Raw genomic sequence first — 19773 nt, 5'->3', positions numbered from 1 at the left:
TATCCAAGGCTGGAATAGGACCTCAGGTCTTCCTGACTCCATGCCTAGCTCTCCATCCCTGGACCCTATTGTTCCCCATCTTACTCCCTCCCTCTGGGAGCCAGCCCTTGGAAGAAAAGCAGTTTCATGTTCTCGTCAGGTCCTCAGAAGGGAGAGAAAGTCCCTGGGAAGCAGTGAACATGTTGGTTAGACCTAAATTTCCAGCTTCCAGCCCACCAGGGTCTTGACCTGAGTTGGCCTTTTGATATGGGCATTGTCAGGCACCCCACATTGTGATCGCCCGTCAAGGGGAGGGGAGATGAGACACAGAAGACAAGAGAGGCCAGTGAATGAGAAAAGAAAGATCTTTATTGAAATCAGGAGAGAGAGGAGGAGGAGGATGGGCTGGGGAAGCCCATGTGTGGGGATAGAGGGGGGGGGTCCAGGAGGGATGTGGCATCTAGGTGCACTGGCTTGAGGACACCTCCTTCTGGATGACCTTTCCATCGTGGGTGACCTTGCAGGTGAAGGTCTTGGCTGCCTGCCACTGGTTAGCTGTGAGTGAGAGGTAACTGCTAGCTGAGTACTTGTTGTCACTCTGGCGGGAGGGCCGGCTGGTCTCCACACCCTGGGACACAGGGGAGCCATCCTTGGTCCAGGCCACCTCCACGGCACCCGGGTAGAAGCCACTGATGAGACACACGATGGTGGCCTTTGGGGTGGCTAGCTCATCTTGGGATGGAGCAAAGATATTGACGGTGGGGGCTGCCTTGGGCTGACCTGGGAGTTGGGTGAAAGAGAGGGAGAGGTTAGGCAGGGAGAGAAGAGCACAGGTCAGAGGCTGAGGGACAACCTTGTGCCCCAAACCTGGGAGTCCAGTCCACATCCCAGCATGATCAGTCAGTGGATGCCCTGGATCAGACTATCAGAGATCTCTAGCTAGAAGAGACATCAGAGCCCATTCCTTCCCTTTTGAGCAATGAGGAAACTGAGTCCCAGAGAGTGGAAGTGAGTTTCTAGATAGGAAGAGTCTGCACCAATATTCTATCCCATGCCCTCCGACCCTCCCTAGTGCAGGGCTCTGCTGCTGGCCTGGGTCCTCACTCCATGGACAGAATTGGGCAAGTTCCTTCCCTGCTCTGCATAGGTTTCCTCATCTGCTCAGTGTGGGGTTCCAAGGTCTGAAGTGTGCACTCCCTTTCCAGCCCTGACCTCATGTGCTCCTGGAGCCCAGGGCTCCCCAGCCCTCCCCTCAAACCTTGTTCAAGCCCAGGCTGGAGGGTCCAGCTGAGAATTCCTGGGGGATTGCCAGCCCCCATGCCTGCTGCTCTCCTAGGGACGCTGTCTCTTTTGGGGGTCCTTCTGTGCTGGCGTTCTGCCCATCTATGCTGAGCCTTCCTTCTGTCTCGAGGTGTCAGGTTTTTGCTGGGGATGTGCCCGTCCTTCATGGCTGGTCTAATTGTGGCAATGTGTGCTCAGTGCTGAGACCGAGCCTGTCTGTGCTGGGCCCTTGGTGTGTTGTGGGCAGCAGTTGGGGTCTTGGCAGTGTCTCTGTCCCCTAGCCTCTGTCTGGCCTCCCTGTGCTCCTCTGTCCTGGGCCATCTGCCATCTGCTGAGAGGCTGACTCTTGTGCATGCCCCCCATCTCTGCTCTCTTGTGGGGCCGTCCACCCCCAGGTCCCCATGGCTCGCCTTCCCCTCTGTTCCCTGGAGGGCCTGGCCTCGGGCTCAGAGGAGAAGTTGGCTCTTCTGACACAGGTCTCTTAGCTCTCCAATCACAGTTGCCATCCCTGACTCCCCAATGCCTGGCAGCAGGGCATCTTTCCCTGAAGGTCCTGCTAGTGCCCAGCCTACTTTCCCCTTATTCCCAATTCAGTTTAGATCCACCCCTTTCCTCCATTGCCCAAAGGTGGTCAGGACAACCAAAGGGTAGAGAACTCCAGAGGCAGGCTGAGGGGCAGATGGTCACAGCCATGGGGCAGCCAAGGCCCTGTAGCAAGGAGCTGAGCAGAAGGCTGTCAGAGCCCTGGGAAAGAGGGAGGGAAGAGGAGGCAGAAGGGCAGAGGTTGGAGACCCCAGTAGACTTGGAGACTTCAGTAAGTAGACTGTGAATCTCTGATTTGAGCTGGGCTGTGTGAGCCCAGTTAGTTCCCAGCATGAACCCAAAAGGAATGCCCAGAAAATTTCCCAAAGCCCCCAGCATCCCTAAAATGGAGAGCAGAAGAGGAGCGACTCACCAAGGACGGTCAGCTGGGTCCCTCCGCCGAACACAGCACACAGTGACACAGACCTGTGCATAAACCCTGCAGTGAGTTGGCCCAGACACTGTGGACCCCCACCTGCAGAGGGGAAGCCAGGCACCGTGACCCAGAAGCCTTGGGCCTCCAGAGGGGCAAACTGCCCTCCCATGCTCCCCTCCCTTCAGAGAGCAGGGGCAGGGTCCCCTCTGTGCTACCTCCTCCCCTCTCAGGGAAGAGATCTGTTCTGAGGCAATGTATGACCAGGGAGCTGGCTCTGCCCTGAATCCAGGCTTGGAATGATCACTAGGCACCTAGCCCAGCTCTGAGGACCATTCCAAGTCAGGGCTGATGCTTCTCAGGGTGTCCCCACTGCCCTTCCCTCTCATGACCTTCTTTGATCTTCCCAACAATAGAGGGGGAAGTTGGGATGTAGAGCCTTCCCCCTCCCTCCCACTTTGGAGAGGAAGCACCTAAGGCTGAGCCAAAGTAAGGGCCTGGTCCGAAGTCACACAGGTACTTACTGTCAAAGGTGTGATCAGACCCCAGGGTGGAGAAGGTAGGGAGGGCAAGGAGAAAGTAGCTTCCTGGCCCTGGGGGCTCAAGGTCTAGTTAGCCTAATGGGACCAGAACTCCACAGCTGGACAGCTCCTCAGGGCCTCTGGGAGGAGATGGATCAGGAGCCATTCTGAGTGTATGAGATCCAGGACACACCTGCCAAGGTGAGGGAGGGAAGGAAAGCCAAGCGCCCTCTGGGATGGTGCAGGGGCTTTGGCAGTCATCATGGAAGGCTTCCTGGAAGAGCCAGGACTGAGGAGAGATTAGGGATGGACAAGATGCTGCTGGAGGAGGAGGGGGCGGGATGAAGGCAGGGCCAAGGTGGGAGAGGACCCGGCTTGTAGGATGGACAGGGAAGAGCTGGACCTCAGGAGAGTGGAGGAGGTGGGAGTCTGGGTGGGGCAGGGGAAGCCCAGCTTTCCCAGCTGGAGGCAATGGGAAATCATGGAGTGTTGTTGAGTAGAGGGTGGAGAGAAAGCTGCCTTGGTAGGGTGGGCAGAAGGTGTGAGTCTGAATCCCTGTTGTGACCTGGGGTGAGTCACACCATCCCCAGGTGTGTTCCCTCCTGAACCTCAGGCTCCTCGTCTGAAATGGGGTTGATTCTCTCTGAATTATTTCCCAGGTTTGTGGGGGGGGCAGAGCACCCCAAGGAAGATGTGGAGGGAGGGCACTGTGGGAGCTGGAGCAGAGATAGTCTTGGTGTCCCCCAGGGGACTGTGACCTGTCTGACAGAAGGGCCTGATCCTTTCGTGTGACTGTGAATTTCTGGGGGCCAAGGCTGGGGTGAGAACTTCTGCTCAGGGGGGCCTGGCTATCTGATGTACTGGTGGAAGTGTCAAGGGCTTGGTTGGGCTTGGGTGAGATTGTGGTAACGGACCTGCTGGTGGAATGTGAGGTCACTCTTTTTTCCCTTTTTGTGGGGCAATGAGGGTTAAGTCACTTGCCCAGGGTCACACAGCCAGGCAGTGTCAAGTGTCTAAGGCTGGATTTGAACTGAGGTCCTCCTGAATCCAGGCCCACTGCTTTATCCACTGTACCACCAAGCTGTCTGAAGTCACCCTCCATGAGCACGTACTCCTGATGGGTCCTATTTCCTTAGCCCAGCCCTTGCCTCCTCTGTCGTCCCTCATCCTGACATGTCCTAGAAAGAGGCAAGCAGAATCAGTTCCCAGTGTCTCTGGGAGGGCTGCTGAGCAGTGTGACACATGCCCCAGGCATGTGTCCCAAGGATGCCCAAGTTATCAGGGCCAAGTCTTGTCTGGTTGGCTCCTTCTTCTTTTTAAAATAAACATTTTTATTTAAAAATTCAATCCCAAATTCTATCCCTCTCTCTCTTCCCTCTCCTTTCACTGGGCTGCTAAGCAATCAGATATAGGTTATACATGTGCAGGTAGGGAAAAAATGACCATATTAGTCCTTTGTTGTAAGAAAACTTGAGGAACAGAAAATAGATGAAAGACAGAAGTTAAACAATAGCAAGCTCCAATCTGTGTTCAGTCAATATCAGTTCTTTCTCTGGAGGTGGATAGTATGCTTCATCATTAGTCTTTGGGATTGTCTTGGATCACTGTTGAGAGCAGTTAAGTGATTCAGAGGTGTTCATCCAACAATATAGCTATCTCTGTGCACAAAGTTTTCCTGGTTCTGTTCACTTCACTAGACATCAGTTCATACAAGTCTTTCCAGACCTTTCTGAAGTCATCCTGCTTGTCATTTCTTATGGTCCAATAATATTACATTATGATCACATACCACAGTTTTTTTAGTCATTCCCCAATTGATGGGCATTCCTTTGATTTCCAATAATTTTTTTTTTCTGGACAATGAATGTTAAGTGACTTGCTCAGGGTCACACAGCTAGTAAGTGTCAAGTGTCTGATGTTGGATTTGAACTCAGGTCCTCCTGAATGAAGGGCCAGTGCTTCATTCACTTCACCACCTAGCTGCCCCTGATTTCCAGTTCTTAGCCACTATGAAAAGGTTGTATGTCCCATTCTTGATGAGCTTTGCATTGTGGGTAACCTGAGGGACATGGCTACTGCTGGCCTCCCCCCAGTGGAGGCCATCGGGGTCAATCCCATAAGCAGTGGCCCCATGGCCTCCTTTCCTCTTCCCTGGTGGTCCCTTCCCCCTGAGCTGCACCCTGGGCATCTTCCCTCTTTCTGAAGGACATCTTTGTGGGATTCTGTTGAGAGGAGTGACAGGAGTCTTAGGTCAGTGCCTCCCTTTAAGGCAGCCTGGTTCTGCCTGGCTCCCTGATGATGGCAGGGTGGGCAGTCAGGTGCCCCATGGTGTGTGTGCTCTTTGAATACAGCATGCTGGGTGAGCCCAGGCTGTCCATCCTGTGCCTAGAGTAGCACTGGGCAGGGATGTCAGGGTTCCTATGATGGGGCCCCGTTCTCCTTATCAAGGGGAGGGGAGATGAGACACAGAAGACATGAGAGACCAGTGAATGAGAAAAGAAAGATCTTTATTGAAATCAGGAGAGAGAGGAGGAGGAGGATGGGCTGGGGAAGCCCATGTGTGGGGATAGAGGGGGGGGGTCCAGGAGGGATGTGGCATCTAGGTGCACTGGCTTGAGGACACCTCCTTCTGGATGACCTTTCCATCGTGGGTGACCTTGCAGGTGAAGGTCTTGGCTGCCTGCCACTGGTTAGCTGTGAGTGAGAGGTAACTGCTAGCTGAGTACTTGTTGTCACTCTGGCGGGAGGGCCGGCTGGTCTCCACACCCTGGGACACAGGGGAGCCATCCTTGGTCCAGGCCACCTCCACGGCACCCGGGTAGAAGCCACTGATGAGACACACGATGGTGGCCTTTGGGGTGGCTAGCTCATCTTGGGATGGAGCAAAGATATTGACGGTGGGGGCTGCCTTGGGCTGACCTGGGAGTTGGGTGAAAGAGAGGGAGAGGTTAGGCAGGGAGAGAAGAGCACAGGTCAGAGGCTGAGGGACAACCTTGTGCCCCCAAACCTGGGAGTCCAGTCTTGATGCTACCATTACGTTAGGTCTGGAATGTCCTTGGTGGGAGGGGGCTAGTCCTGGATCTGTGTGTCAGAGATCTTGGGTTAGAAAGTTCTTTTCTCCTATTGCTCCATCCATTGAACAGATGAAAAGATACAATCCCAGAGAGTGGAAATGAGTTTCCCAAAGTCACACAAATAAATTAGAAGTAAGGTTCAGATTTGAACCCCTGTCCTCTGATCCCCAATACTGTGCTTGATCTCTCTGCTACTGTGGGTCCTTCTGTTGACTCTGGGCTGAACAGGGGGGCACCATGAGCTCAGCCTCTCTCCTGTCTGTCCTTCAAGGTCCTCATGGGCTGGTTAGGTGAGTGAACCTGCTCTCTCAACTCCCCTTCCAGGCCTGATGTTCTGTTCTCTTAGAAGTCTGGTTCTGCTCAGCCTTCCTCTTGCACACTGTCCCCGTGGAGCCCAGAATGTGCTGCTGGGCATTCCAGTGGATTCCCAGGCTCCCCCAGAAGCCCTGTCATACCTTCCCCCAGGCCCCACTGTCCTTTCTGTCCTGGGGGAATGGGAGGTCTGCCTGTCTGTCTTGAGCTGTCTGTCTGCCTTGAGCAATCAGGGCCTGAGTCCTCGGGAGTCTGTCTGGCTTTGGGGAGTTTTCTGTTGTGGAGAAGGTTGTGGAGAAGGGTCAGCGGGTCTGCTCTGAGGGAGTCTGCCTGTGCTGGGGCATCTGTACTGGGCTGTTGGTCTGATGAGGGGGGTCCTTGGGTCCTGGGCAGAGCCTCTGGCCTAGAGGTTCCAACTGCCTTCATTTCGCCCATGTCTCCTGGGTGTCTGACTGTCTGACTTTGTGTGAGATGCTCCCCCCTGTCCTGGTGTGTGTTCTCCACCCCTGCTCTCCTCTGTGTCCAGATCCCTTTTCTCCTGCCTCCCTGATGTTCCCAGGGGTGACCCCTCCCTTTGTCCCCTGAAGGGCCTGGGCTTGTCCTGAGAGGCCCAGGTGACGCTTCTGACCAGCACTCCTCCCTGCCCCCTGAACCTCCCCGCCCAGGGCAGCCCAGAGTTGACCATCATGCTCTAGACCTCCCTGTCCCTGGCCTCAGGGGTCCCTTCATCCCAGCCCAGTCCTGACATCTTAGGTCTCCATATTCCTACAGGTCATTGTTGTCCCCAGAGCTGGGCTGGGCCAGACTGAAGGCCATCTCCCTAGATCACCCAAACCCCTGAGATAGCCCCCTGAGGACAGTGCTGTCTCAGAGAAGAGAGGACAACAAGGGCAGAGGCCAGGAAACCCAGGACACCCTGAAGCTTTAGCAGAAGCTGTCAAGTGTAGCCCCTGTTAGGACCCCCTGCTAAGGAGAGCAAATCACCAGACATTTTCCCAGAGCCCCTGAGATCCCATAAAGAGAGAGGAAAACCGAGTGACTCACCGAGGACGGTCAGCTGGGTCCCTCCGCCGAACACCCAACACTGTGACACAGACCCGCACAAAAACCTCCCAGTGATTTATTTGTCTCAGAGTCACCCCCTCCCCTTCCCCTCTGTGCAGCTGTGAGACAGGAACACTGAGCCCTCCACCTGATTCACCAGGGCCCAGAGGCCTCTTCACCCTTCATCAGAGAGCTGGGCAGGTGTCCCCCATCTCCCATCCCAGTGAACACTTGCCCTATAGTCAAGAGTTGAGAGAAAACCCATTCTCTGAGTAGACATGAGTTCCCATGTCAGGGGCTTATGCAGGAATTCCGTGTGCCATGTTTAAGGAGCAGCTCATGTAGAGTTGGGATTTTTAAGGTCCCCCAAGAATGCTGATCTCATAGCTGCCCCTGAAATGTCCCTCTGTTAGGGCATTTCTCCCTCTTGGTCAGAGTCACCCATGTTTCCCCTTGTACTGCCTGGTTTATTGATCCTGTCACAAAAAGGACAGTGGGTTAGTTTCCCATAGTCCTTGGGGAGGCCACATTGGCTCTTTGTGATCTCAGCTTTCCTTTCTGGCTGTTCATGGACCATACCATTTATAATAGTTTCTGGAATTTCCCCAGGCATTATTGTGCTTAAGCTTAGCACAGACTTCATTCTTCTCTTTCTCTGGCTCCCACTCACTCTCTCTGCCCTCTCTTCCACCCTTATTCTCTTCTGTCCTGTTCTGTTCTCTCCTCTGCTTTCCCCTTTTCTTCTCTTCCCTTCTTTCTTCTCATTTCATTTTTTCTTCTCTTATACACACATATGTATGTATGTATATATATATATATATATATATTTACCTTCATGTATATAGGTAACAATAAGATACAGACAGGGGAGATGAGATTGGAGGTAACCATGGAAGGGACGGTTCTAGATGCTGGTAGCACGAGAACAGTCTTCCTCCGGACGTTGGCCTCTTTGCTGAGTCCTGAAGGCAACCAGGGATTCTCAGAGTTGGCAGTGAGTAGGTTGAGAGGCATCCAGGCAGTGGAGACGGTCATACCAAGGTGCAGAGATGGGAGATGTAGTGACGGGCCAGAAGACCAGTGAGTAGACCAGGATGACTGGTTCATAGAGGGGGTGGAGAAGGAAAGGAGGTCAGGAAACAAGTATGCATTCAGTGCCCACTCGGTGGCAGACACTGTGCTAAGTGCTTGACAACATCCCCATGATAACCCTGGGAGAATGGTGCTATTACTTTTCCCATGTTACAGATGAGGAAACAGACAGAGCTTGTGACTTGTCCAGGATCATGCAGCTATTAAGTGTCTGTGGCCAGATTTGAACTCAGTTCTTCCTGGCCCTAGTTCCGGTGCTCTGTTGTTGTTTGTCCTTCATTCTCAAAGAGCATCATGACATCAGGGTGATATCATGACTTTCAGTGAATTGGCTTTAAGTGAGGGCGGGCTGTGCAGGGTCACCGACCTCACTCTCCCCTCCACAGTCATTTGAGTCCAGTGGCAAGGTGTACATCAGGATGTTTGAGATGGCCCTGGAAATTTGGGCCAGTCAGAGTAAAGTAACTTTCTCATGGTCACGCAGCTAGTAAGTGTCTGGGGTGAGATTTGAAATGAGGTTCCCCCAACATCAGGACCAGTGCTCTATCCACTGCATCACCTCGCTGCCTCTCTGGTGCTCTATTCACTTAGCTGGAGAAGAGTGTTGGAGGAGACTAGAAAGGCAGGGAGGGTTAGGGTAGGCTCTATCATCTTCAAGGTTCTGATGCAATCACCAGATTGTTATATGCAGGGGTCTGTGGGCGACCTCACCACTGATGGGGGCTCGTGTTTTCATATAGACTCTGCACTGGACATTCTTCTCAATGACCTTTGGTGAGCATGTGTTTCACTGTTTCATGCACTGCTCAGAAATGATCAGAAGGTCATTGAATAACTTTATCTCTGTTGCTGCATCTTTCAGGGAGCCTTGTAGGATTTCAGTGGAGTCTCACGTTGCACTTGGGGGCACCTCCCCCACTCAGAGGGCATAGTGCAGTTCCCCCAGGTAATGGCTACTCCAGGTTCACTCTGTGGGTCTCTATCCCCCATGGCTCATGAATCCCCACCTAAGTCTCTATTTTTACTACTCAGCCATATGAGGCAACTCATTCAAAACAAAGGCATTTTGATGAAACAGAAGAGTAAGAAAAGTAGCAACTAAAGACATTTCCCCCAAACCTGGGAGAATCCATGCACTGTCAGTGGGAAGAGTGGATGTCCTTAGAGAAGTGTGGGCTGGGCACCCCTGTGCAGGGAACATATGTGGCTCTGGTGTGTGCATGAAGGAGCATTGATAGTGGGAAGAGATAAATGTGTACCTCTGAGACAGAAGCAATGGTGATGTATCCTCTGAATGCCATTAAGCCACACCTGTATGTGGCACTCATGCGTGGCCAGGGGTCAGTGGTGCCATGGAGACAGTGGCCTCTTCCTTGTTGCTTTGCAATGTCTGTGTGCCCTGGGGACTGATGGCACCATCAGAAGGCCTGATAGAAGGAGGCCAATTTAGCCTCATTGGGCTCACAGGGACTTGGTGAGAGGAGGTGCATGTCCAGACCTTGGCTTTGGTGGAGAAGACTATTTGAAAGAAATCAGGGGGGCAGCTCGGTGGCACAGTGGATAAAGCACCGGCCCTGGATTCAGGAGTACCTGAGTTCAAATCTGGCCTCAGACACTTGATACTTACTAGCTGTGTGACCCTGGGCAAGTCACTTAACCCCCATTGCCCCGCCAAAACAAACAAACAAACAAAAAGAAATCAGATCAGTAGGAGGGTGTGTGGGGTAGTGCTGCATAGGACTAAGACCTGGCCATGGAAGGAAATCTGGGAACCAGAAGGGGGGAGTGTCATAGAGGAGAGTGTTTGGAGGAAGGTCAAGGGAGGTGGCCATGGTGATGTCCTGCCCTTTGCCAAGGGAGCAGCCCTGCTCCCAGTCAGCCAGGTCCACAGGCTTGGTTCCATCTTCCATTCCTCCTCAGTGCCACTTCTGCCTATTCAGCCCCCTCCCAATCTTGTTCTTTCTCTCTTCACACCATCCCTCACCTACACCTGTTTTTTTTCCATTCACACTTTTGCACCCTGTCTGTCTGGGTCACCATCCCAGGCCTGGGTCAGGGCAAGCACCCCCTCACTGGTCCCCCTGCCTCCAGTCTGGCCCCAGTTCATTCTCACCCCCACACAGCTAAGCCTTCTGTAGATCCTTAAGGTTTGCAAAGCACTTTTTATGCTAGATCATTTGATCTTCCCCACACCCCTGGGAGGTAGGTGTTATTAACAACAACAAAAACTAATCATAATTATTGCTAGCTTTTATAAAACACGTTTATAAGTTTTACTTTGCTGTAAAGTGCATTACAGTTACTAACTAATTTTAGACTCACAACAATGCAGGGAGGCAGATGCTGTCATTCTCCCCATTTTATAGGTAAGGAAACTGAGGCTGATGTAGGTGAAAAGGCTTGCTCACTTAAGTGGGCACAGGAAGGAAGTATCCAAGGCTGGAATAGGACCTCAGGTCTTCCTGACTCCATGCCTAGCTCTCCATCCCTGGACCCTATTGTTCCCCATCTTACTCCCTCCCTCTGGGAGCCAGCCCTTGGAAGAAAAGCAGTTTCATGTTCTCGTCAGGTCTCAGAAGGGAGAGAAAGTCCCTGGGAAGCAGTGAACATGTTGGTTAGACCTAAATTTCCAGCTTCCAGCCCACCAGGGTCTTGACCTGAGTTGGCCTTTTGATATGGGCATTGTCAGGCACCCCACATTGTGATCGCCCGTCAAGGGGAGGGGAGATGAGACACAGAAGACAAGAGAGGCCAGTGAATGAGAAAAGAAAGATCTTTATTGAAATCAGGAGAGAGAGGAGGAGGAGGATGGGCTGGGGAAGCCCATGTGTGGGGATAGAGGGGGGGGTCCAGGAGGGATGTGGCATCTAGGTGCACTGGCTTGAGGACACCTCCTTCTGGATGACCTTTCCATCGTGGGTGACCTTGCAGGTGAAGGTCTTGGCTGCCTGCCACTGGTTAGCTGTGAGTGAGAGGTAACTGCTAGCTGAGTACTTGTTGTCACTCTGGCGGGAGGGCCGGCTGGTCTCCACACCCTGGGACACAGGGGAGCCATCCTTGGTCCAGGCCACCTCCACGGCACCCGGGTAGAAGCCACTGATGAGACACACGATGGTGGCCTTTGGGGTGGCTAGCTCATCTTGGGATGGAGCAAAGATATTGACGGTGGGGGCTGCCTTGGGCTGACCTGGGAGTTGGGTGAAAGAGAGGGAGAGGTTAGGCAGGGAGAGAAGAGCACAGGTCAGAGGCTGAGGGACAACCTTGTGCCCCAAACCTGGGAGTCCAGTCCACATCCAGCATGATCAGTCAGTGGATGCCCTGGATCAGACTATCAGAGATCTCTAGCTAGAAGAGACATCAGAGCCCATTCCTTCCCTTTTGAGCAATGAGGAAACTGAGTCCCAGAGAGTGGAAGTGAGTTTCTAGATAGGAAGAGTCTGCACCAATATTCTATCCCATGCCCTCCGACCCTCCCTAGTGCAGGGCTCTGCTGCTGGCCTGGGTCCTCACTCCATGGACAGAATTGGGCAAGTTCCTTCCCTGCTCTGCATAGGTTTCCTCATCTGCTCAGTGTGGGGTTCCAAGGTCTGAAGTGTGCACTCCCTTTCCAGCCCTGACCTCATGTGCTCCTGGAGCCCAGGGCTCCCCAGCCCTCCCCTCAAACCTTGTTCAAGCCCAGGCTGGAGGGTCCAGCTGAGAATTCCTGGGGGATTGCCAGCCCCCATGCCTGCTGCTCTCCTAGGGACGCTGTCTCTTTGGGGGTCCTTCTGTGCTGGCGTTCTGCCCATCTATGCTGAGCCTTCCTTCTGTCTCGAGGTGTCAGGTTTTTGCTGGGGATGTGCCCGTCCTTCATGGCTGGTCTAATTGTGGCAATGTGTGCTCAGTGCTGAGACCGAGCCTGTCTGTGCTGGGCCCTTGGTGTGTTGTGGGCAGCAGTTGGGGTCTTGGCAGTGTCTCTGTCCCCTAGCCTCTGTCTGGCCTCCCTGTGCTCCTCTGTCCTGGGCCATCTGCCATCTGCTGAGAGGCTGACTCTTGTGCATGCCCCCCCATCTCTGCTCTCTTGTGGGGCCGTCCACCCCCAGGTCCCCATGGCTCGCCTTCCCCTCTGTTCCCTGGAGGGCCTGGCCTCGGGCTCAGAGGAGAAGTTGGCTCTTCTGACACAGGTCTCTTAGCTCTCCAATCACAGTTGCCATCCCTGACTCCCCAATGCCTGGCAGCAGGGCATCTTTCCCTGAAGGTCCTGCTAGTGCCCAGCCTACTTTCCCCTTATTCCCAATTCAGTTTTAGATCCACCCCTTTCCTCCATTGCCCAAAGGTGGTCAGGACAACCAAAGGGTAGAGAACTCCAGAGGCAGGCTGAGGGGCAGATGGTCACAGCCATGGGGCAGCCAAGGCCCTGTAGCAAGGAGCTGAGCAGAAGGCTGTCAGAGCCCTGGGAAAGAGGGAGGGAAGAGGAGGCAGAAGGGCAGAGGTTGGAGACCCCAGTAGACTTGGAGACTTCAGTAAGTAGACTGTGAATCTCTGATTTGAGCTGGGCTGTGTGAGCCCAGTTAGTTCCCAGCATGAACCCAAAAGGAATGCCCAGAAAATTTCCCAAAGCCCCCAGCATCCCTAAAATGGAGAGCAGAAGAGGAGCGACTCACCAAGGACGGTCAGCTGGGTCCCTCCGCCGAACACAGCACACAGTGACACAGACCTGTGCATAAACCCCTGCAGTGAGTTGGCCCAGACACTGTGGACCCCCACCTGCAGAGGGGAAGCCAGGCACCGTGACCCAGAAGCCTTGGGCCTCCAGAGGGGCAACTGCCCTCCCATGCTCCCCTCCCTTCAGAGAGCAGGGGCAGGGTCCCCTCTGTGCTACCTCCTCCCCTCTCAGGGAAGAGATCTGTTCTGAGGCAATGTATGACCAGGGAGCTGGCTCTGCCCTGAATCCAGGCTTGGAATGATCACTAGGCACCTAGCCCAGCTCTGAGGGACCATTCCAAGTCAGGGCTGATGCTTCTCAGGGTGTCCCCACTGCCCTTCCCTCTCATGACCTTCTTTGATCTTCCAACAATAGAGGGGAAGTTGGGATGTAGAGCCTTCCCCCTCCCTCCCACTTTGGAGAGGAAGCACCTAAGCCTGAGTCAAAGTCACACAGGTACTTACTTGGTAGGGTGGGCAGAAGGTGTGAGTCTGAATCCCTGTTGTGATCTGGGGTGAGTCACACCATCCCCAGGTGTGTTCCCTCCTGAACCTCAGGCTCCTCGTCTGAAATGGGGTTGATTCTCTCTGAATTGTTTCCCAGGGTTGTATTGAGCAGAGCACCCCAATGAATATGTGGAGGGGGAGGGCACTGGGGAGCTGGGGCAGAGATAGTCCTGGGGAGGGAGAGATTGAGGTCAGGGTTGACCTAATGGATGGGAGCCCATTGGGTCTTGGGAAGTGTTTGGGAAGCAGTTGGCAAGTGACTGCCCAAGGTTCAGACTGAGATTTCTGATTGTCCAGGTGTTTGTGACGTGATTTTTGGCAGGTTGTGAGCTTGACTTGCACGTTCAGGAACCCACTGTCCTTGCTGTCCTTCCCAGAAGCCTGGCCTTCCCTTCTCCCTCTTCAATAGCCTCTGGGCTGTGAAAATGGCTGGCTGGATGCCAGTGCCCATTGCGAGCCTGGTGTGCCCTGGGGAACTGTGATGTGTCTGAGAGAAGGTCCTGATCCTTTTGGGTGACTGAAAGCCCAGACGCCGGGGCTGGAGTGAGAACATTTGCTCAGGGAGGTCTGGCTATCTGATGTACTGGTGAGAGAGTCAAGGGCTTGGTTGTGCTTGGCTGAGATTGTCCTAAGGGACATGGACAATCCTGGTGGAAAGGGAGGTCACCCTTCATGAGCATGTGCACCTGCTGGGTCCTATTTCCTTAGCCCAGCCCCTGCCTCCTCTGTCATCCATCATCCTGACATCTCCTGGAGAGAGGCAAGGAGAGTCAGCACCCAGTGTCCTGGGAGTGGGTGGGGGTGGGCTCCTGAGCAGTGTGAAGCCTGCCCCAGGAATGTGTCCCAAGGATGCCCAAGGAATCAGGGCCAAGTCTTGTCTGGTTGGCTCCTTCTTTTTTTTAAATAAACAGTGACAAAGGTCTGAGAATGGAGTGAGGTGGAGGGAAAGGCTGAGTGCAGGAGGCCCCTTCTTGGGCCAAGACCCCAGATTCCTCTTCTGCTTGGGGTCTCTCCTCAGCCCCCCCTGCCATGGCTGAGAGGGCCCTCTGCTCCCCCTACATGGCATATCTCTGTGTCCTGCTTTCACACTCAGGGGCCTGTGGTCTCCTCTGCCAAAGGGAAGCACCTTGAGAACAGAGATGCTCCTTTGTCATAGCACCCACAGCACATGGCACTGTCCTGGCACACGGTGAGTGCAAACAATTGCTTGGTGTTTGATGGTTCTGCATGTTTTTAGTAGCTGAGGACGGGGTTCAAACTCTGGGACCCAAAGAAATTCTGAAGTGTCCCGTAGAAAGTGGGTTGTTGGGGGGCAGGTACTCCACCAGCCCTGAACTCACTGGGAGGGGCTAGGAAGGGAGCGCCAGCTGAAGTCTTCACCCGGTCACAGAGCAGAGGACAAGGACCCCAGGCCCAGAGCCCCATGGGGGCATTGCAGGCCCAACTCATCCCCCAGACTCATTCCTATGTCTCCCTCTGGTGGCCACAGGCCCAGTGCCAGCCCGGGGAAGGTCAGGAGATCTCAGGACACAGGCTTTTCACCCCTGACTCAGAACTGAGAGCCCATCCCCCCATCTGGGGTTGCAGTTCTCTCAATGGTCCTTTCCCCCTTCTTCCTATTCTTCTCCCTTTATCCCTCCCTCTCTTTCTAATGTTGGACCAATCACTGCTAGGCCCCTTCCTTGTCTGAGCCTGTGCCCCTCAGGGACTCATTACTGGCTTTTCCTTTTCTGCCCAATGGGTCAGTGTCTGCAGGAAGATGAAGGCATCTCTGTGGCTCATTCAGTCGGCATCCCAGGGCCCTGGGGTGGAGATGTTACTGATGATAGGAGAACCAGGCATCAAGCCTGGAAGAGGAAGTTTGGACGAGGGAGAAATGGCTTCCTTGGAAGAACTGTTGGGAACTTGGAAACCCCTAATCTGGAGAGAATAATCGAGTTTGGCAGAGAGGAGAGGGTATAGACACAGGGGGAGAAGCCAGACTCTTCAGGTCAGACAGAGGTGAGGAAACTGAGGCTGAAGGAGGTCAAATAACTCGTTCACTTAAGTCAGCCACAGCTGGGTGGTGTCTGAGCCTGCATTTGATCTCAGGTTTTTTCTGACTCCAAGTCTAGAGCTCATGCATTGACCCTATATTTCTCCCATCCCTCCTCTTACACCATCACAGGGAGCCATTCCTTGAAGACAAGCTGTTTCAGATTCTCTCCAGGTCTCAGAAGGGAAAGTCTGAGAAGAAGGCAATGTGTTGGCTGAACCTGAAGTTTCAGCTTCCAGTCCACCAGGGGCTTGGCCCTCAGCTGGAATTTTTGATATGGGCATTGTCAGGGACCCCACATTGTGATCGCCCGTCAAGGGGAGGGGAGATGAGACACAGAAGACATGAGAGGCCAGTTGAATGAGAAAAGAAAGATCTTTATTGAAATCAGGAGAGAGAGGAGGGAGGAGGATGGGCTGGGGAAGCCATGTGTGGGGATTGTTAAGGGCTAAAATTCTAGCTAGTCTGTCTAAAATATCTAATGAGTGGTCGCCAATCAATTATAAGCTTTAGCAAGAGTTAGACTTTTAAGCATTTATTAAGGAGAATAAGAGTTTGGTAAAGAGAGAAGAAAAGGCCTAGATTCCTATCTATTAAAGGGAGAGCACATTTCTAGCTCCGCTCTCCACCAGAGTCCTCAGGAAAGAGCGCCAGTCTCTTCTTTCCTCCTCCCACTCGCCCGCGTCACTTCCTGACGCCAAAGAAAAGACTCCTGGTCTTGCCCTCAAAGACCTTCGCTTCATGGGTGGAAACTCTTCTACAGTAGGTCTCCAGCAGGTGGCGTCATTCCAATCGTTACAGGATAGAGGGGGGGTCCAGGAGGGATGTGGCATCTAGGTGCACTGGCTTGAGGACACCTCCTTCTGGGATGACCTTTCCATCATGGGTGACCTTTGCAGGTGTAGGTCTTGGCTGCCTGCCACTGGTCAGCTGTGAGTGAGAGGTAACTGCTAGCTGAGTACTTGTTGTCACTCTGGCGGAGGGGCCGGCTGGTCTCCACACCCTGGGACACAGGGGAGCCATCCTTGGTCCCAGGCCACCTCCACGGCACCCGGGTAGAAGTCACTGATCAGACACACACGATGGTGGCCTCTCCAGTGGCTAGCTCATCTTGGGATGGAGCAAAGACATTGGACGGTGGGGGCTGCCTTGGGCTGACCTGGGAGTGTGGCGAGAGATAGAGGAAGGAGTCAGTGTTACACAGAGTGGAGACACATTCACATTCATATTGACCACCCCATTCAGTGCTCCTGTTTGTGCTGGTAGTTTTTCCATTTCTAACTTCTCCTGATGCCAGGGAACCTGCGACTTCTCAGATGTGCACCCCCTTCCCTTGCTTCTTCCTGGTTCCTCTTTTCCTCTCTCGACCCTGACTGGTTTCCACTGCACTGGTGTCTGATGTTGGTGAGTCATTTCTCCTCTGTGGAAGGAGACAATAAGTCAGTTAAAGGTGTTGGAAGCACAGATGACACCCTAATTCCCGGATTCCCTCCCTGTGTCACCTACAGTCTTTTCTGAACACTAAGAATCTTTCTTTATTCTCTATGAGTCCTACCCCTGCCCAGCTGGGGCTCCCGCTCTCCAGTCTCCCCCTGGCTAGCCCTCAGTTGGACAGCTAGGCTGCTTCATTTGGACCCTTCCCCCATTTGGTGAGATCATCCTTTAATTATCTGGAAGACCATCCTTTACCCTTTCCTCATACTCTTCTCATGCATGAGCTCGAGAGAGAGCCTCTGCCATCTCTCCACTCTTCAATTCCTGGACTTTTGTACTAGCCTCTGCTGAGCCTGCTGTGCCTTGGGGTCTACCCCAACCACCCAATTAGCATTCTCTCTCATTCTTTTCATGGGAACCAGATATTTAAGAGCTACGAAGAACCCAACTCTAAGTCATTGAGTTCCCATCACCTTATTTTATAGATCAGGTAACTAAGGCCGGGAGTGATTCATTAATTTGCCCAGATTCACTCCATTATTAAGTACCAAGGCAGAATTCCAACCTCAGTCTTCTGAATTCCAAGTCCAGGACTCTAGTAACCTCTCTTCCACTGCCTCTTCCCTGCCTCTACTGTTCAGTCCTTGGGGTATCTGTGATCAATGCTTCCCAAGCCTGACTTTGGCTCCCTGCTCTGTCCATCACCCCCTTCATTTCCTCAGACCAGAGGTCCCAGAGAGCTGCTGCTCCTAGTCTGTAACTGCCTCCTGCTTAAGTCCCTCCAGGAATTCCTCATTTGGGGTGGCCCCCCCCAGCAGCCTAACAGCCAAGACCCTAGCATCTCTCCATTGTGATGCTCATAAGGACCCTGAAGATCCTGCTGGAATGTTATCTGTGCTTGCCCAACAAGCCAAAGACTTTGGGACCAAGCCTCTGCTTGCCTCACTCTGTCCCCAAATCTGGGTGAGCCCCAGGTCTCCTGAGGTCTCCTAATGTAATGGGACCCAGTTTAGAAAGGGGAAGGAATGCTGCTTCTCTGACTGCTCTGCTGGGAAGCCTGGTTCTACCCTGCCTTACTCTCCAATCTTCTCCCTTGTCTCCAAGTTGGGGACAATGCCTTTCTCAGATTGTGTCCTGAGGACTGAGTGCCTTACTTTCTGGGTCATAGTCATCCCCATGGGCAGTTGTAGGTGGGACCACATTGGTCTCCCACCCCTAGCCCCCTGGCACAAGGGAGACCCTAAGTAAAGTGGGTGATAGCCAGTCAGAAGAAACAGGGTTATTTCCCACAAAGGACCCAGAGAGATAGGAAGGAGAGGGAGTGGCAGAGGCCACTTACTGAGGACGGTCACTTGTGTCCCACTGCCGAAGACATACCAGTGGAATTCAGAGTTGGGCTCAAACCATGGCCCCCTGCAGGTACGTCTTGGCCTGCTATGGTCTGGTTGGTCTGGAAACCTGCTAGGTATGACAGGAGGGCATGACTAAGAGCTGGTTGTGACAGGGGTTGCAGGCGGGAAGCCTAGGGGTGGAGACAGGGTTTGCTTCCCATTGCACTCTCTGCCTCCAGGGCTGTGCTTACCCCAGGGCTGAAGTCAGGCTACTGGATATAGGGCCTGCTGGCTGAGATTCTTCTTTGGAAGATTTTCCTCCCTATACCCACCAGGCTGAGTCTCAAAAGCACCGCTGTCTAGGGCATTTCTTCCACTCTTTCTTCTGCTTATCCATGTTGCACTGGTCCTTCAAGACCCAGAATCAAGTGTCTAAAACCTTCCCAGGCCTGCTCAGGCTCCTTTCTCTGACAGCTGGCAAGGTGTTCTTGTCATCAGGCACTTAGCTATTAGCTAATCCTTTCTGGTGAAGATAACATGCAAGAGCCTCCCAACCACTGGTCACTGTCTCCATTCTTTACCTTTGCACAGCTTCTCTCATAGTCTTCAGAGAGTCCTTGGAATCCTGAAATCTCAGTCAGGGCCGACTGAGGGACACCTCCAAAACCATGCAGCCCAACCCGTACCTCAGTGAGAGGCTCCCCTCCAACAATTATCCCCAACAGATGGTCCTCCAGTCTCTGCTTGGAGCCTGCCCACTGACAGGGAGATCCACTAGTTGCCAAGGCAGCCATTCTTCTTTGGGACACCTCACATCATTAGGAGCTGCTACCTTCCCCTTTGCAACCTTGTCCCCCTTGATCTTGGGTCTTCCCTCTGGGATCAAGCAGAACAGGACTCTACCCTTTTCCACGCTCTATCCTTTCAGATCTCAGGAACACAGACGCTCACATTCTCTGAGCTGGGAGGGGCTTTGGGGACATCTCGTATCACTTGACAATTTTCCTAGAGCATGCCTGGGTCATGATATTCACCTACTCAAGAGTCTTAAGAGTTTTTCCATCGTCTCTTGACTAATTTCATTCTTTCGTGTCACATCATTTAGTACATATATCGCTCACCACATGCAATGCATCACAGATCAACAACATACTATCATAGCTGTAGAATGATGAGTTTCTCCTGGCCCCCTCCTACTGTTCCAGCCTATTTGCTCTACTGCCCTTCCCAGGACCTGACATTCTCAACAAACTCAATCTCTCCCCTTTCTTCATAGCTACTCGCGAACATACCCTTAGCCTCTATTCGATTGTAAGCTCCTTGAGAGCAGGGACCATGCCGTATCTGTCTTGGTGTCCTTGGACTTTCTGACATTAGTGTTAAACATTAGTAAGTATTTATTAAGCACCTACTATGTGCTGGGCCATTTCATCTTTTTTTCCCTTTTTTTTTCTGGCGGCAACAGGGGTTAAGGACTTGCCCAGGGTCACACAGCTAGTAAGTGTCAAGTGTCTGAGGTTGTATT

General features: G+C 53.1%; 2 protein-coding genes and 1 gene segment (V, D, J or C); all 3 read right to left on the bottom strand.

Moving 5' to 3' along the window:
* Window positions 1-330: 330 nt before the first annotated feature.
* Window positions 331-2291, bottom strand: LOC122735364. The segment is given in 2 exon segments: window positions 331-759; window positions 2216-2291. Coding segments are annotated over 2 exon segments (381 nt in total).
* A 2935-nt stretch (window positions 2292-5226) lies between these two features.
* Window positions 5227-19773, bottom strand: part of LOC122733853 (immunoglobulin lambda-1 light chain-like) — a 773472-nt gene continuing 758925 nt past the window's right edge. For 2 of the 4 annotated variants that reach the window (XM_043974581.1, XM_043974593.1), the window contains exons 3-4: window positions 7167-7204; window positions 5227-5655 (exon numbers count right to left, since the gene is read on the bottom strand). In XM_043974581.1, coding sequence (XP_043830516.1) covers window positions 5336-5655; window positions 7167-7204 — 358 coding nt within the window. In that variant the 3' untranslated portion in view covers window positions 5227-5335. Of the gene's footprint in view, window positions 5656-7166; window positions 7207-19773 lie in introns of all 4 variants that reach the window. The other 2 variants (XM_043974588.1, XM_043974598.1) reach the window with 2 other exon arrangements.
* The window catches only part of LOC122733881 (immunoglobulin lambda-1 light chain-like), a 114198-nt gene continuing 105438 nt past the window's right edge, over window positions 11014-19773 (bottom strand). The window contains exons 3-4 of the mRNA XM_043974602.1: window positions 12902-12939; window positions 11014-11445 (exon numbers count right to left, since the gene is read on the bottom strand). Of these exons, the coding sequence (XP_043830537.1) occupies window positions 11126-11445; window positions 12902-12939 (358 nt within the window). The 3' untranslated portion in view covers window positions 11014-11125. The remainder of the gene's footprint in view (window positions 11446-12901; window positions 12940-19773) is intronic.

Source organism: Dromiciops gliroides, chromosome 1, assembly GCF_019393635.1.
Source record: "Dromiciops gliroides isolate mDroGli1 chromosome 1, mDroGli1.pri, whole genome shotgun sequence".
Lineage (NCBI taxonomy): Eukaryota > Metazoa > Chordata > Mammalia > Microbiotheria > Microbiotheriidae > Dromiciops > Dromiciops gliroides.
The sequence above is the reverse complement of the archived record's forward strand: the minus strand, read 5'-3'. Positions and strand labels throughout refer to the sequence as shown.